We start from the raw sequence: 17,830 nt of genomic DNA, 5'->3' as shown, positions 1-17,830 counted from the left end.
ATATTTATTTGGCTATATGACTACTCACCTATATTTTGATGGCCCTACCTGAGCGAGCTTTTGGCGCCTGTATTGGATGTGCCTCTCAAGTGGAATGATACTTTTCTTACAGGCTCAGCTGGCTGTGCTAGAGCTAATTGACAGGCTGCTTTACATGAACCTATAGGTACAGTGGCCGGGTTGACGTGAGGACAGCAACTCACCTTGCACCGCCGTCCCCATAAAGCTGTCCCGCTGCGTTCACTGCCGTAAAATGACACTTTCTACGTTCTGCCTCAAGCCGGGAAACCTAAAACACATAGACGCGATAACACGTGCAGAGCAGAATCAAATAGAAATGCAAAGAAATAAAGGCTAGCTTACCCTCCGAGTCCAAACTGCGTTCTTTTTCTTTCCGCGTTAGCCCCTTTAAACATTCGCTGTGGGTTGAGCAAAGACGAGAGCGCAGCGTCTGCCTGGGACTTCCAAGGCCATGGCCACGGTGTGCAGGCAAACTGTACAGAGGTTATTAGCTTCCTGTGCTCGCTCGCTCGGTCCTCCCCCTGCCTGTACAGTATGGGTGAATGCGGGTCAGGAGCAGAGCAGGAGGAGCGGGCTGCTTCTGCTGCTGACGCCGGAGGAGAGGTTTCCTCACTCCGGAGAGGAGCTTCCACAGCACGCTCTAGTGGCGGACCAACGCTGCGCACGTGGTAATTAATGTGGGATAGGATGCTGCACGGCGCGTGCACTCAAGTGTGTCGTCGTGACTTATAGTTCTGAGCTCGTGACACACTAACTCAAGAGAATATTATTATCAAGCAATGGAGAATTAACATCTGCCCACACCTGCTATAGCCCTGCTATTTATGGGACACAAAATGTCAACAACTGTTAGAAGCTACGGCTGGTTTATACAAATTTGTTGCAAATAAAGCCTGTAAAGCCTGTAACCTACACAAATGTTCAACAATATCTATTTGGCTTAACTTTGAAATTAAAATTGGTGGAGAATATTTGACTTAGTTTATATATATATATATATATATATATATATATATATATATATATATATATATATATATATATTCTGCAGTCATTCTATCAGACTAGGCTATATAAAGACTAGGTTATAGTTTATTGTTAAACACACATGATTGGCTAGTGTCATCGGGCCACCTTTTGATGTTGTATTTTAAAGAAACTAGCTCTTGCAAAATTAGATAAATAAAAATAATTTACAACTACTATACTTTGAATTAACTGCTTTATTATGATGTATGATGAGTGTGTAGTTGGAGCTCAGCCTATATGGAGGATATAGGCTTACATAGGTACAATTGCTTTGCATGTCACTGACATCCTAATGTACAAAGAACTAATGGTGGCACAGACAGGCTAACAATCTTTTGCATGGTCAACTATGTTTATGTCAAAAGTGCAAAATGTTTGAGCTGTCAGCTGGACAACTGCGAAACATCGTCAATGAATTTGTCCAGTTTTACACCAGTGAGTTTCTCCTTAGCAATAATAATTTTACATGGCCTGCAGACGAATTTTTATTGGCCCTTGGGCTTCCTGATGAGTAGGTGTAGTAGTTTTAACCACATTTTGTAAAATTTTCTACCATACACAGCTCATATACAACTTCATATACATATTCAATAAACATTTTTGTGTGAGACAGACATGAAGTAAAGCTTCAAAACTTGAATAAACCTCTAGTAGCTCAGTCAAACCTCTATTATAAGCAGCTATCTGAATGATTCACTACTGACCATAAGTCTAGCCCTCTGCATTGTCTATGCCTAATTATATAACTCTTGATAAAAAATATATGTGAAAAATGCGTTTTCATAATATTAGTGCACCGATTTTGTTTTTAGTCTTCAAATAAATGTTCTTGCTGCAAAGACATGCATGCAGTAATATAATGTTAATACTGGATAAAGATGCATGGCATTGTTTGTCACTTGTCAGACATGTTAACATTGGAAAACAACAGGCCAACATGTAAAATATAAGTAATAAGTAAAACAGAATATATAAAATATTCATAATCATAAGACAACAAATCATGTGTTTCTTCTTTGCATCAGTCGTTTTTATTGCAATAATACATCTGCGTGTTAATTTATATTTACACACACATCAATGCTTCGAACAAAACAAGAACTTGAGACAAGAAGCACATAACACAGGACATGAGGAAAAAATGACAAGTAAACCATCCTCACATCATGTCACACATATTTTGATTGACCACACAGCCATACAAGAAACCCACACACTGGACACATGCAGCGTCTACCTCCCAAAGAAATACTAAAATGTAAAATTCAAAAGTGCTGAATATTTTCTGAAACACTGACATTGCCATGGCTACACTAACTAGACTGAACTGTACTGTAGACAGACAGGTCACCAATCTGACATTAACTTCCACTAAATTACCAACATATCCATAAGCATAAGTCTTACTATTAGTGAACAAAATAGTAAACATATTTTAGTTTTGTTATACTTGTCCATATATATATTATTTACAAAATTAAAGGGTCCACATTTACACGTTTACCTATTTTTACACTCACTATATTTCATCCTCTCACAGTCTCACCTATATAGAGATTTGTGTATTTCTTTATACTGTTTTGTGTGGATACATATTTGACCTAACTAACTAGACGGTAACAAATACTACAACTACAAATACACCTGTTTTCCACACACGATGCACAAAACAGCACTTTATACAATCACTTATTTGTCTTTTTAACAGTACAACTTCCAGTGGTTTTGCTGAGATATGTCAGTAGCATGGACCAATGACGTGATAGAGTACTAAAACATGCTAAGTAGTCCTCAGTGTGGAGCACTGGGGGTAGGAAGAACGGCTCCACTCCTCCTTCATCTCCTCCTTCTTCATGGCATTTTCTTGGACTTGTGGTGACAGTGATATGTTTTACTCATAGAAGCTTCTATCACTACAAAACAAGCAGAAGCAAAAGAAAAGAGATGATATTTCCACTGGCAGGATGACAGCTGGAAGGGACAAGAGACCGCATGCTATCCACAATAACCAATTTCTTGTGGTACAAATATGAAAATATATCCATTTCAATGTAACTAAGGATGTCGAGTATTCACAATATTCACAATTGTATAGATCATTACAAAACAACAATAAAATTCTTAATTTTTCTTCATTCCCATTGGCTAATACAATACCACTGCTGTGATCAACTTTATGAAATATAATTTAAGGTCATGTGGCAGCCAATTAAAAAGCACATTATGTCTTTGTTTAGTTGTTTGGACTACACACCTTCTTGTTTCTATGAACATGTTTTTGCTCTGCTTCGAGTGTTCCACAATATGACATTAAACAAATCTAAGTTACATGTATTCAATTACAGGTGGTTTTATTACTTAAAAATACCTAGAACAACTGAAAAACTGGGTCACCTCTCCGCAGATCTAATGAGTAACTTGGCCTGGTGTGGTCTCCATGATGATAAAAAGGTTTAATGCCATATGGTGAAACATTTCAGACAAAGTAATAACATCTACATAGAGAAAAACAGATGGTGGACCTTCCACCTGAAAAGTTTCACAATGTACCTTTAAAATGATCACTATTATTGTTTTTTTTTCCCCTGATAAATGATTACTGATTAACTGAATAATTTTGACATGCAAGTCAAAATAATGACCTAACTACAGGATATTTTACTATAAAGCATGTGCGATAGAGAGCAGGCAATGCTTCATGGGAAAATCCGCATCTCTTGTGACTGCCAAAATGACACTAGCAACAGGCCCTGCTCCCTCTCTGTCTGCTCAGTCCTTTTGTGTCTGACGATGAACCCTATTATGACAATCAAAGCCTTTTCATACATTTGTGAGGTAAAATCATAGAGCTACAATAACAAAGAAGACTTTTTTCTCTCTCTAAGCTATTAACTCACCTGCAGAGCTACTAAGGGGATGTGCTCCGGGCTTATTCAGAGTAAAATAGAACTATAAAAATAGCCTATAATGTTGTTCTGTGGAGCCAACTTGCGCAGAGAAAAGTTTGAGATTGTTTTGGTCGTGTAGAAAATGAGAACAGCTGAGGGTCACGAACCACTGGGGGATTGCAGACAAGGGCTGTAGGAGGCACATATTTCATTTAGGAGACAATTCTAAAAGAAGACAAGAAGGTCTGCTCTTAGCCTTGTTCCTTTACTACTTGAGGCTATAGAGGCTACAAGATCAATTGTTTGTGCTCTCATCTGAACCCATAGCAAAGAATAGCAAAGCAGTTAACCCATGTTAGGTATAAAGATGTGGTTAAATTGAATGTTAATACAACTGAACTGTCTCTAAATGCTTGCAAATTATACTTATGTGAATGGGTCATGTTCAATCCCTGTGTGTTTGTGTGTGTAGGCTATTTAATATTATATATTTAATAGTCTGGAATTTTGGACATAGGATCTCATTTCCTAGTGAGCCAGAGTGTTGGAGATGTGTGGAAACACTTTTTAAAATATTCCATCTAGTCCTTGTATTTGCAGAGATCGCTGGTGCTAGGCTAGTGCATGCCATTGGCCATAGTTAGCCTGCCACAAAAAAACAGTCTTACCCACTCCACAAAACACCTGAAGCAAAATTATTATTACGCCAGACTGTCGATGTGAATGTCTGCGTTGATAGAATAATGTTTGAAATAAAACTAACCTCGCATTGCATGAATCGTCGCATGTTGAGGGACTATTTTCTCAGCAGCAGCAGAATTTTACTTTACCAGTAAAGTAGGTGCTATGTGGCCACTGTCAAGCTTTCTATCAGGGAGTACAACTCGCTGCTGCTGATGCTCAGACATAAATCCTTCAAATGCAAGGTTGGTTTTACTTCTGAAATTGTTCTATTGACATAGACATTCACATTAACAGTCTGGCGTTATAATTGTTTTGCTTCAGGTGTTTTGTGGAGTGGGTAAGACTGTTTTTAGTGGCAGGCTAACTATGGCCATTGACATGCACTAGCCTAGCACCAGCGACCTCCGCAAATACAAGGACTGGATGGAATATTTTAAAAAGTGTCTCCACACGTTTCCAACACTCCGACTAACTAAGAAATTAGGTCCTATGTCCAAAAGTCCGGACAGTCCCTTTAGCAAGAGAAATGTTCCCTTACAACTAATGATCATGGGATGTGAAGTTCAATACTAAAAATCTGAAGCACGACACAAAACAAACACACACACACACACTATTCAAAAAAGATTATCTATTGTACTACTATTAGCCTTCCTCTAGTCTTCCTCCTATAGTTGACCTTACCCGAACAATTGCTGCTTAAATACGGATCTGATCGCCATCATTTAACCTGGTAATTACAACATACATCATATGTAAACAGCTCAATATGTATCTCAGAAATACATATGCTGTCAATAATGTAGCATAGCATTTTGAACAATGAAAAATGGCAATGGCAAAACTTATAACTGAAGTGATGATAAATGATAGCATAGTAGGTTGTATGCAATACTAGTGTAATAACAAATGGAATACTCACGCTCCCTCGTCTCGCAGCAAAGACAGGAACTTGGTAACTCTGTAATCAGGTTCCATCTAAAAACAGAAGAGAAGGTTTATATTTCTGTACAAAAGGCAAATTAGAATGTGTGTGTGTTGTTGTTTTTTTTAGAATATTTTATTAAAAGCTGTTACTTCTGTACATTCATTTCTACATAATTTTGCAAAAGCCTAAGCTTACTAGGTCAACAGAAAACAGTAGGATTAGTTTGACAGATCTCTATAAGTAAACATAAAAAGAATAATACTGAGTATAAGCGAACTAACAAATGTTGCATGCTGAACTGACCTGATTTGGGACATAATCTCCATCAACTCTCCAGTGTAAAAGTAAGGTTTTGATGTTTTAACCCACAAATATAATGTAAATCTATTCGGGGGTATCTTAAATGGCTTCTGTGATGCATACCTGTAGGGACATCTCAATGAAGACGAGAAGTTTCTTGATTCCAATCCAGACCCTCTTTCCTTTGAGCTGATGAGCAATGCTGGCTCTCTCCTTGTCCGAGAAGCTTCCAAGCAACTACAGCAACAACATCAAGACACACAGATGGACATTTATGACATGTTTTTCATCAGACATGAGTGAGGTCTAGGTAAAGCTGTGGGGGTACCTCGAGAGCATCCACCAGCTGCTCCCCTGTAGAGATGTTGGGGATGTGGATAGTGGTGCTGAAGGCATCTAACATCTCCATCTCCTGTAGCACGTCCTTTCTGCTGGTGGTGCCAATAATGAGCAGCTTCCGCCCCTGTGCTCACAAAAAAAATCACCTTTTAGAATATATCCTTAACTACCCCTGTGAACTCTCAGAAATCTATAGAACGCTATGACATGTGATGTTATGAAATCACAGGATCAGGTTAGACAAACAGTTCATAGTAAAAACAGTCTCAAAAAATATAGTAAGTGACATGCAAAAATGTTTTAAACTAATCTGAACCTTGTTGAGTCTTGCCTGCAGTATAGGCCAGTGCAAGATATACTTATAATGGTGAGAACAATGCAAAGTATGAGTAAAAAAACTTTTGACCTTTGATATTGTGTATCAGTTCAATAAACACTTGCTCCTCCCTTTTCAATCCCACCCCCTAAAATAAAAATGCGCAAAACCCAGAGAGAATTTCCCAGTGGACTGCACAGTAAAACGAAAGGCCTGTAAAGCTGCTGACGGTGCAGCAACTTCCAAAGGGATCCAATATGGCTTAGTGTAAAGTCAGATTTAGAATACACTTTAATCTGCCAATCTGCCATCTTTGGGTTCTCTACAGGTGCAGGGTTTATGCATAAATGATCGCACTTGCTCTCATACAGAACAAATGTATTTAATGGATTTTTAACATATCAAAGATGGTAATTTTAGTGGTCACTTAAATAAGAATTGTGATGTGCATTAACTGGCTACTATAATGTTGTACAACTGTCAGTCATAGTTTTATTCATGTAAATATACTCAAGATAACTCAAGATAAGAGGAGATTTGTGTCAGTGCTGAAAGAGTGTTGTTTATAAGCTTCATCAGCTGACCACATAACTGTATGTACTGTGCATTGAGTTACTATCAGACTATCAGTGGTGTTTATGTTTTTTATACTTGATCAAATCTATATTAATTTATGGTGTGTTTGTGTGAAGTATTTAAATCTTCTTGATATTTCTTAATTGCAATGCGCGCTGACTGGACTGTGTGTTCTTGCCTTGGGCGGGGGCTTCTTGAGCAGCACCAGCAGAGCCTGGAGCACCAGGTTGGAGAAGCGCGGGCCGATGGGGACGTAGTCAAGGAGACGCTCAATGTCATCCACCACCACACAACTGAGCTGTGACTTATAGGCATCATCAAAGACCTGTGTACAGCAGTGAGTTACGAGCAAAGAGAAAATACATGCAATTAAAAACATCAAACCAGTATGGGACAAAGTGCTCTGAATGCGAATGGGTTGTTCAGCCAGACTAACCTTTTTGATTGCCTGGCACTTGGAAATCTCAGAGTGTCCAATCATCTTGTCTGGAGAGCAGATCTTAATGAAGGGGAACTGGGAGTCCTCTGCAATCTTAGCCGCCAAAGCTGTTTTGCCGCTGTGTGGTGGACCTGGTAATGTGTGTGTCAACAGAAAAGGCATTAATTAGTGTCATCAAGTGTTGATTCTATAGGTGTAGCAAGTCAATGAAATTGGAACATCAATGTAAACTGTCAATGCACAGACTAAAACAGACTTGTCACTTGATTGATGTTTTGTATTTATGTAATGGTGTGAAAACATATAGCCTCTCATGAGCTCCACTGGAACATGGCTAATTATACAATAATTATTGAAGATTCTGTTGCTGGAGTAGCAAGTCTTTTTTTTAGTATAAATGAAGTAATGATAGAGCAATATAATTGCAGTCATGATAGTAGCTAGTAGGCTGTATGTGTAATTGCAGGAAGCCATAGTAGAAGCAGTTTTAGAGCATATGCACTGAAATTTCTAAATAAAAAAGTTAACTTTAACACAGTGTGGTGAAGTTTAAACAAATTTTGCAATTTCAGAGAGACTTGTGATGTATGGGCATTAGTGATACTCACCCTCCAAGAGCACAGCGACCAGGGGCGTGCGGTCACTGTTCTTGGTCTGCTGCACCAGGAGCTCCCCATCATCCAGCACGTGAGTGACTGGGTCGCCCCATTTGATGATGCCGTTCATGATGTAGCTTGAGTAGTCCTCTTGGTTGGTTCCAAAGGCCTAAAACCACCAACGTAAATATCACTGGCTTGTTGTGTGTGGTTATTACAGAAGATAATCTCAAAAAATGCTCATACAGGTTTGATGTCATTGTTGAGTGATCCAAAGAAGTCGGCTCTCGTAACCTGCAGCTTCTCTGCCCTCTCCATGTCCACTTCTACTGTGGATGTAGCCTGATAAGAACACAAGACAAAATTAGAAACAAAAACAGAAATTATGCAAATGACATTACAACATTCAGAATTTTAATTAATATAGCACAACTTTATAATCTCTTAGTTATTGTGCATCTGTATACTAAGTGGGATGCATGCTTAAGTGATCACTATGAATAATTGACCTTTTGTGTTCCTCTTAAAATGCAGGTACCATTACAAGGCTATTTATTTTATTGAGTTACTTGAGCAGGGTCACTAATGCTACATCCCCCACTGAGGTTAAAGGGGGATTAAGTTAAGTAGTTATTCGTCTCTAAATCCTACATACAGACTCACCAGTCCTCACAGTTAGGTTGCACTAGTAATACTAACTATACCACTGTATTAAAGCGTAATAGTTTATTAAATTTTAATAATTCAGCAGGAAATGTGCTCTTTTAGCTGCTCTTTATTGTTTTTCATTGGCAATTTTTTTTTAGATTTTAATGATTGTGTTTAAAAGTCTAAATGGCACTGCCCCACTGTGCCAGAGCCCTGAGGTCTGCTGACCAGCTGCTTGTGAACAGAGGGCACAGAGGATTCTTAGTTTGAGCTCCCAAACGAGGAACTGTCTCCCTCTCCACATCTGAGCTGCACTATCTTTTGGACATTTTAAAACTTTACTAGACTTATTTTTAGTTATTGGCATTTGATGCTGTTTGAGCAGATACCATGATCTATGTTGGAGCCTTAAGGCTTTGTTGTATTTTTATTGTTTACTGTATTTTGTTAAACTAAACCTGTGAAGCATTTGGGTCAGAAGGTTGTTATTAAATGTGCTTTATGAATAAATGTGATTGACTGACTGAAATAAACACATAATATCACAACAACAGTTTATTCAGTGTAATTCTGTATTCTTGTACTAAACTCTGAGTTCAAGAAAAATACAATTTTTGGAACGAGTTATAGATTCATCCCAATAAAAATTATACTTAGAATACTTGAAATGTCTCAAATAATATATCTTTCTTTACATACATTATTTATATTTTATTTCATCTTCACATACATTTGTTTTTTAGATTAGCTCAAGCTGGGGTGCAAATCAATATAATATTTGCCATAGTATCACTTGGTATTAGAATGAAATCACTATTATCGCCCATTATTAATTTAAATTGCCTCCGATTCTCATGAACCTGAGATCTGCTTAAGCTAATTTGGTTTTAGATGCAGTAAATCTCCTGAACAACAACACACGCTACCTTCTCGTACCATATAGTACCTTTTAATACCTTCTAGTACCTTCTAGTACCATATAATTCCATACAGTACCATATAGATTTCATCAGAGGTGCTGATGTCAGGGGATGGCATACAGACCTTGATATGACGGTTCATTGCAGTGGACTGGGCTGCTCGGACCAGGCCCTCAAGTTCAGCACCACTGTAATTCTTGGTCTCTGCTGCCAGCTCCTTGACCTCCACATCTGGGGCCAGCAGGTTAAAGCTTCTCATCTTATTTGTGTGAATGGTCAAGATCTGAACACGGCCCTTCTCATCAGGCAGACCTAAGGAATAATATAACTTTAACATCAGCTTCTATATAGTGTTAGCAAGAGTAAGTAAGAGTAAGACTATAAACCCAAATTCAACCTGTGTAATTTCCTGCAGCTTAATTGAAATTCCAAATAGTGAGTTATATTCATACATGTTTCTTCCACTGCGTTGCGCAATCTTTTTCCGATCGTAGATCTTGCTCATTCCCTATGCATAGACCCTATTTTCATTTAGGTGCGGAGCTGTAAATGATGTGCTGTATTCATTTTCCAAGGTGACTTTCGGGGAAGTCTGCAGCTTAATATTGAGATTGCTTGAGTAGGCAGTCCTGGGAAAACTCTGCTCAGCAAAACACAGCACTTTCCTAACTATAATCAGTTCAACTCTGAGGTGGAAGTAATTTCTCTGTGCCGTGTTTTGTCTCCCCTGTCTGCACTGGCTGTTTTGACTCTATCGTGATAAGAAACACATGGATAGTGCAAGGGAATTATGTTATGGCAGAATATTCATACAGGAAGGCAGGGATGATCTCTATTGGCGACCGACCAGGAAAATATGATGTGAAAGTTAATAAAGGCTGGATCTAATAAATGCAAGCTGACATTTGGTTAATCCGCTGAAATGTCAGCATGGACTTATGTTTGCATTTGGTTATTGTGTTCTTGGCTGTTCTAGTTTGTTTTTCAGATGATAATGCAATGGATGTACGGTTTGAATTTAAAGCACATGTTCTGAGAAAACTTTTTGTGAGGCTTACCAATTTCCATTTTGACTTCAAACCTGCCAGGCCTCATCAGAGCGTCATCAATCAGGTCCGGTCTGTTGGTCATGCCTGTGTACCACAAACACACAAACATTAGAGAAGTGAACAAGTATAAGTATAGGTACATTCAAACCTTTTAAGATATAAGTTATAAATTCTTATAGGCCCTTTCCACTAAAGTCATACTTTCTGCAGGACTCAGTTATTTAGTACCTGGGGAAAATATTTATAGTAAATGCATTCTTGAGTGGTTTAATGTGCTATTTGTATAGCATTTTTCTAGATGCTCAAACTCAGTTTCCATACTCAGTAGTGGTGAGCATACTATTGTAACCACAGCTGACCTAGAATAGACTGACAAGCAGCAAACACATACTACATACTGTATGAGGCAAGGTGAGTGAACTGTGTTGCCTAAGGACAGGTATTAATACAGGTAATATTCTCAGCAGCCTCCCATCCAAGTACTAAAAATGCCTCCAAGATCAGAGGAGTTCAGGGCTTGACAAGGAGGTTTGATCATATAATAGGGAGGGTGGCAGTTTCAATTCCACTCTAGTTAGTTCATACTACTAATGTTTTCTTAGACAAGATACTTCATCCAACCTGCTTAGTGGATGCATTAGGGGGCTGAGTGTGTGTGTGTGTGTGTGTGTGTGTGTGTGTGTGTGTGTGTGTGTGTGTGTGTGTGTGTGTGTGTGTGTGTGTGAGAGAGAAGATAGAGAGGGAGAGTGTGAGAGAGATTAATGTAAGTTGGAATTGTGTTTCAGCACTTTATAAAGATAGTTACTAAGCATTTTTATTATGACCATGGCACTGCACATATATTGCATATACTTTAGGATGATAGAGATGATGTTGTTAATGTAAGACTTATGTCTCACTGACCAATGACCAGGATGTTGTTGAGCTGCTCCACTCCGTCAATTTTGGACAGCAGCTGGTTGACCACAGTGTCATGGACGCCTGTACTGCTTGCCCCAGTGCCTCTCTGTTTACAGATGGCATCCAACTCGTCAAAGATAATGATATGAAGACCGCTGTTGGCTCCCAGCTGCAGACAAGACCAAACATTATTCTCTAATATTGCCTTCCATTACCTTGCAGAGAGGGGACAGTGCTCTCACCCTCTTCTGTTCCTCCTCAGCATCAGCGAACAGTTTGCGGATATTGGCCTCAGACTCTCCCACATACTTGTTGAGGATTTCAGGACCATTGACCACTTTGGGTTCTCTGGCATTGAGCATCTTACCGATCTGCCTGGCCATCAGAGTTTTACCACAACCAGGAGGACCAAAAAGCAAGATACCCTTCACATGCTTACAGCCTGCAACACACAAGAGAGGGTCAATAATGCATTCAGACAGACAATGGCACTGTCTGTTTGAGCAAGTGTTCAATATGGTGCAGAATGGAACTTTATTAATGTATTGAGCTCCAAATTGGTCGTCAATCAGTCAGCGGGGACCAAACTAAGTCTTTCTGTAGCAGGGGTGCACAAAAATATAAACATATTGTGAAACTAAATTTAGTGATGCAGTATCGTTACCATGAGCTGCTGTATCACCAAGAGTATTTATTGTATCTTTCAGCCAGCTGTTTGTGACCTTTGTTGCTTATTTGATGTAAGGAAACTTGTTTATACAATACACTTGACATATTCACTGTGTTCATTATTAAAATTTATGTATTTCATAGCTCTGCAGTAGTAGTAGTGAAAGAAATATTGTTGACAAGATGTATTTGGTTCTTGAAAAATAGCAATATATCACAGAATATCATGATATATCGATTAACGCACATATCACTGGCGTGATAATATTGTATTGTGAACCATGTATCGTGTATTATATCAAATTGTGAGGAACCTTGTGATTCCCAACTCTACTGTATAGTCATGAAAAAGTACTGCAAACATCAGAAAAGCATGCATTGTGTATTTTTCTGTATTTGTTCAGGCAATATACATATTTGCTCAATCTCTTGTAACATCAGTGGTTCTGAATTCTGTTGTAAGAGTGGCATAGTAGGTACATAAAATTACATCTTGAGTCCTTTTACTTAAAATGTCTAATAGATGACTGAATGATGTGGGAATAATATTAGCTCAAGTTTGAAAAAAGATATGGAAAAGTGAGTACAATAAAGCCATACCCATTTGTTCAACAATGTCGGGAGGGAAAACTCGAGATGCAAATGCTCTGCGGAAAATATCGGAAAATTCCTTATCCAGACCACCAATGCCCATCTTCTCAAAGTTCCAGTCGGGGTTAATGATTGTCTGTCGGGCCTCTTTAGTCTTGGCCTTTCCTGTAAAACATAATATAATGGTGGTTAAAAAATAAAATTATATTATTTACAAGAATAATTGCTTAAAATTTAAACAGATCACACAGGTGATGCAATGTACTAGATTCTGAACAGTCCTGGAAAGTCTTATGGAAACTCATCGATGTTATGATACTGCCATCTAGTGGAGGCACATTATATGGAATCTGGATAGCCATGTGGATTTTGAAAACACAAACTGATAATGAAAATGACTTTGACTATTGTATGAACTCATGGAAATATGTGCTATAAATATTGCAATGTATTTAAGTATTTATTTACAATTACAGCACAATTTTAGTAAAACATACCAACTAGCGTTAGAGATGAGTTTTCTGCCTTCTCAAAGACCACTTGACTGTTGCCCACCATCAGTCCCACATCAATCTGGGAGAAAAAAAATTTAATCACTATTGCATCTTCTAATGTCCACATAAAAGAGGAGGAATTATATTTGAGTATAGACATGAAAAGAATACATGAACATGTTTTTCCCAGTTAATGTACTTATGTGTGTGACTTCCAGGTCAAGTACAAACAAGTCAACGGAAAACTAATGCAGGCACAATCAATAGGCTGCATAAAGAGACAAGACATGAGGGGATAATAGGAAATATGCTGGATATGTTCTTTTTTATCTATATATATAAAAAAATCTGTCTAGTCCAGTCAACATCTTACTCTTCTGAAATTTGATGATACCATAGAGTTTGGCTATCATTACATTGTTAGCGTTTGTTTACTATACAACCTTCTGCTGCTTTTTTCCTGTGGCTGGCTCTCCCTTCAGGATACTGGCGTCCATGGCCTCAATGTCCTTTACCATCAAACCAAACAGTTTATCACAGAAACTGAACACAAGCTGAGAAGAAAGAAAGAAACACCGTTAGGTCCATCTTGCATCATGTTATGTTTATATGTTTATATCCTAATGTGAGCCTCTGTACCTGTTGGGTGACGGAGAAGGCCTGGCTGTTGAACTGCTGGATGAACTCAGCAGCCATCTTGTCAGAATCGTATGGAGAAGAGTCAGTGCTCTTCTTCTGCAGGAAGTCGATCTCAATGGTCAAAGCACCAATGCACTGCTTGGACTTGTCAAAGTTGTAGTTGGACACTGACAACACAAAACAGCAGAAAAAGTGTCATATGAATGGGAGTTTTCACAGAAGTACACTGTTTGTTTTAGAAAGTTTTGCAACATTATGACCAGAAATCAAAATTAATCAATTTTTTTAAGTAAAAATATGTTATCACAGAAATGGTAATTATTTCAGATTAAAATTTGACAAAATGCACAATGTTCACTATTAGTGATAAGCTTTGTATACCTTCCACCTCCTGACCGATGGACAGACCAGCCCATTTTCTCTGCAAAACACAGCACAAACCTTTAGAGCTGAGCAGTAATAACAAATTTCAGGTTCATGTTATGGACATGTACGGTACCTGCGGCAAGCTGAAGGCAATGCTCCCTGGCGCCACTGTGTGGTGAGTTTTGACAGTGAACACATACTTGTGGTTAGGTGTGGTCTTCACTGTCACATGTCTGCCAAGAGAGAAGAACATAAAGTGTCAGTTCTAAATGAGATATTTTGGATGCAAAGAAGATCATGTTGTGCAATATATGTTGAAATATATAAAATAGCTGACCTCTGTTTTTATATAAATGAATAAGAGAGAATTAACAATTAATATATGGATAATACATTAAACTGATACACTGCATTTCTGAACTAAACCAATAGCCTGTTTGACTTAATGTTTAACATTTCATATTTATTATTGTGAGAATGTCATATTTTATTTTGTCTAACCTGAAAGATGTTCAACAATTACGCACACTGAGTACACAACAGTACACAATCATGGCTGCCTGAGTACACTGCTCCAAATGCCCGGGTCTGTCTGGTGGAGATAAGCAGTCGTTGCCATGGCAGTCAGAGTGGTAGATAACTGAGATTGTGCTATTATTTTTGGAACGGCCTCTTTACTTTCATTAGACCTGGACGATGGTTGATCTCATAACACTGCATTTAGCATCATAATAATCTTATTGATGGCGCTTTCCCTTTATGTAAACCCCATTTTTTTCATTAGTATTTTAATAGAGCACAGACCACTTATGACTAACTAACTATTACAGTAACTATTACTACTATTACTGTTATTATTGTGTTTCTGGATTGGAATAAATAAAGCCAGAATGTATTAGTAAATAAATAGATGAGTTCATACTTTTAATTATTATTATTATTATTATTATTACCATTTATATTTTTAATCTTTATTATTATAATACTGTGACATGTGAGTTACTGTATCCAAATAATTTCCCTTATGAATAAATAAAGTTTATCTAAGTCCAAGTCTAATGATGAGCACTCACTGTCCAGACTGTAGGTCCTTCTCACTGACCACGGCACAGTTGGTCAGTGACAGTTCGTCTGTGGGGCAGCGCGCCGCTTGCATCGTCTGCACAGAGACATGAAGGAAAGCTTAGCATACAGTTCATTTGTCAAGACACACCAACAAATGGCAAGGGTTATTGAGGCTTATTTTATTATCGTTCTTACTTTTTTAAGTGTTGTTCAAACCATATAGATCTGACACATCTATTAGTATTGCAATTATTATAATATAATAGTATTTGATGCAGTCAACAGAGTAAAGTCAACATCAACCTTTTTAGACAACCACAATAAAACAACAACAGCCACAATAAATAATAACAACCCATAGTATCAGCAGCATTACATTGTATTCTTCCTTCAGTCAATCAAAATATACACTACTCGTCAAAAGTTTGGATGCGCCATCTTGTTCAATGTCTATTTTTTCTTTATTTTTAATACTTTCTTCATTTTAGATACATATGAATGACATCATGAAGCAATATATAAAGCAAGATATATGGAATGATTAAGTGAAAAGTGAAAAGTGAAGTGAAATAGATGTTTTTCGACAAAGTAAAGTGTGGCTACTTTGAGGATTTTAATATAAAATACTTTTAAAAATGACCATCATTTACCCTTTTCCTTTGCTATATAATTTGAAATGTGCATATAAAATGTGGAAAATACAAAAAAATTAGGAAAAAAAAAACAATGAATGAGATGGTGTGTCCAAACTTTTCACTGGTAGTGTCTATTAAATCTATACTGCCAAACAAAGAGTTTAGCTTTGAGCAATCTGTGAATTTGATCAATCTGTATCTCATAACTAACAAAAATTTCAGCTGTTTGCATTTGTAAATTGCACTGTATTGTACTGCAAATATGAAAAAGTAAATCTCTGTGTTTTTGCTTTAGTCAGTGAAACTAAATAGGGAAACTATTCATATAGTCTTACAGAAATTCTATATGCACACAAATGAATAGGCCTAGACTTCTGCGTATATTTATCTGCATATCTATTTCACGAAAGGGATTATTTCTAATTAATTTCAGAGTGTACTTTTCATTTGTTGCAGATTTACACATAATTACTACTACCTGGAATTCTCTAAACCAAATGCACTCACTGACAGAGAATTACACTGCTCCCATTACACACGACTAAAGCATTTGCTGCACAAACCAATGAGAGCGAAGGTACAAAAGATAAATTCCATCACATCAGGCTGAGGAGTGGTAGTCATGGCAACTAAACAGCAGTTACAGCAACTTGGATCGCATGTAAAATATATCACATACCACAAAGAACTGATACACTGTTCAAAGTGAGTTATGTGTTTGTGGATTAAGTTGTTGATTACAGAAATAGACGTCAATATCAATATTAAATCTTGTCTCTGCACATTTTATATAATGGGCCGTAATCAGTAATCTGGCCAAAAATCCCCTATAGGCAAAGAGTTTATAAAATAATTCTAATGCAAACATGTGTAGATGTTCAATACAGAGAGTGTGCTGTTATTCTCTATTTCAGAGAACAGCAGATAGGCCCGTATGAATGTTGAATAAGTTCAACCCTAAAATGTCCCAAGTCAGATATTTAAATAATAAATAAATAAACATTTATAGTACATACAATACAAAGACTATTCATTATTATCTGAGTGCAACATATTCATCTCTGTGAATTCTGTATAAGGATAATTCAGTTCAATTCAATTTATCAACAGCAGGTGGCAGTGAACACAACAACTGTATTTCACCAGGATTCCAAAAATAGTTATGGGGGAAATTTTTTTTTTATATTTTAAAAGATTACTTTATATGACTTCTTTCCTAGCACTGATTGGACTTAAAGCAATGGAACTCTCATTTAGATCCCCAAAATGTAACTTTTTAGCCATAAACAAAGACACAAATAATTATTTTATTTTTCTCATTTCGGTTATTGCACTGGAAAACTTTAAAAAAAAAAGATGTGTGCAAACAGTGAGTGGGCTTGCATCGCCACAAACCTGACCCTTACTTAGCCAGGAGGAGGGCCTCCTCCTGCTTGTTTCCATGAACATTTTGTTCCTTTAATTCCAATCTTCCAGTGTGACATAAAACATATCTATCTCGGTGGAGAATGTCCTGATGGCTTTAACTTTCTTTTTCCATTGAATCATGCCAGTAATGAAAAAAACCTCTCCAAATTTGTTTAATAGATGTGTTACTGTTTATGTATAACCTGGATTTCTATTTATAGCTAGAAAGATGCTACATCAAAGAATAACAGATGAGAGGATTCTTGCAGACACTGTTGTGGCGAGATAGAAAACTAGAGCACTGCAGTACAGGCTTAGACCGGCCTGTTAG

The 17,830-nt window shown here is 37.4% G+C and overlaps 2 protein-coding genes across 2 annotated transcripts in view; both read right to left on the bottom strand.

Annotated features, from left to right (window-relative positions):
* The window catches only part of LOC110171234 (thyroid hormone receptor alpha-like), a 65,329-nt gene extending 64,794 nt beyond the window's left edge, over window positions 1-535 (bottom strand). The window contains exons 1-2 of the mRNA XM_055153034.1: window positions 364-535; window positions 204-289 (exon numbers count right to left, since the gene is read on the bottom strand). The gene's annotated coding sequence lies outside the window, so the exon portion shown is untranslated. The remainder of the gene's footprint in view (window positions 1-203; window positions 290-363) is intronic.
* Window positions 536-2,813: 2,278 nt separating this feature from the next.
* nsfa (N-ethylmaleimide-sensitive factor a) lies at window positions 2,814-16,716 on the bottom strand. Its single transcript, XM_020936920.2, has 20 exons — window positions 16,656-16,716; window positions 15,466-15,574; window positions 14,526-14,625; window positions 14,408-14,447; window positions 14,027-14,193; window positions 13,831-13,941; window positions 13,391-13,466; window positions 12,903-13,058; window positions 11,876-12,075; window positions 11,637-11,802; window positions 10,743-10,817; window positions 9,809-9,996; window positions 8,363-8,458; window positions 8,129-8,285; window positions 7,518-7,651; window positions 7,260-7,406; window positions 6,179-6,313; window positions 5,974-6,087; window positions 5,545-5,600; window positions 2,814-2,963 (listed from the first exon to the last, which is right to left on the bottom strand). The coding sequence occupies exons 1-20, from the start codon at window positions 16,714-16,716 to the stop codon at window positions 2,942-2,944; spliced, it is 2,310 nt and encodes a 769-aa protein (XP_020792579.2). The 3' UTR covers window positions 2,814-2,941.
* Between the last annotated feature and the right edge of the window lie 1,114 nt (window positions 16,717-17,830).

Source organism: Boleophthalmus pectinirostris, unplaced genomic scaffold, assembly GCF_026225935.1.
Source record: "Boleophthalmus pectinirostris isolate CB_2022bp ecotype Guang Dong unplaced genomic scaffold, ASM2622593v1 HiC_scaffold_17, whole genome shotgun sequence".
NCBI lineage: Eukaryota > Metazoa > Chordata > Actinopteri > Gobiiformes > Gobiidae > Boleophthalmus > Boleophthalmus pectinirostris.
This window is presented reverse-complemented; position numbering and strand designations above follow the sequence as displayed.

Excerpts from the sequence above, each read along its gene's own strand:
- nsfa (XM_020936920.2), bottom strand. The coding sequence starts at position 16,716 with ATGACTACCACTCCTCAGCCTGATGTGATGGAATTTATCTTTTGTACC. Across the intron at positions 13,942-14,026 it reads CCTTCTCCGTCACCCAACAG|CTTGTGTTCAGTTTCTGTGA; the intron begins GTACAGAGGCTC and ends CTTTCTTCTCAG. Across the intron at positions 6,088-6,178 it reads AGCTGGTGGATGCTCTCGAG|TTGCTTGGAAGCTTCTCGGA; the intron begins GTACCCCCACAG and ends TTGTTGCTGTAG.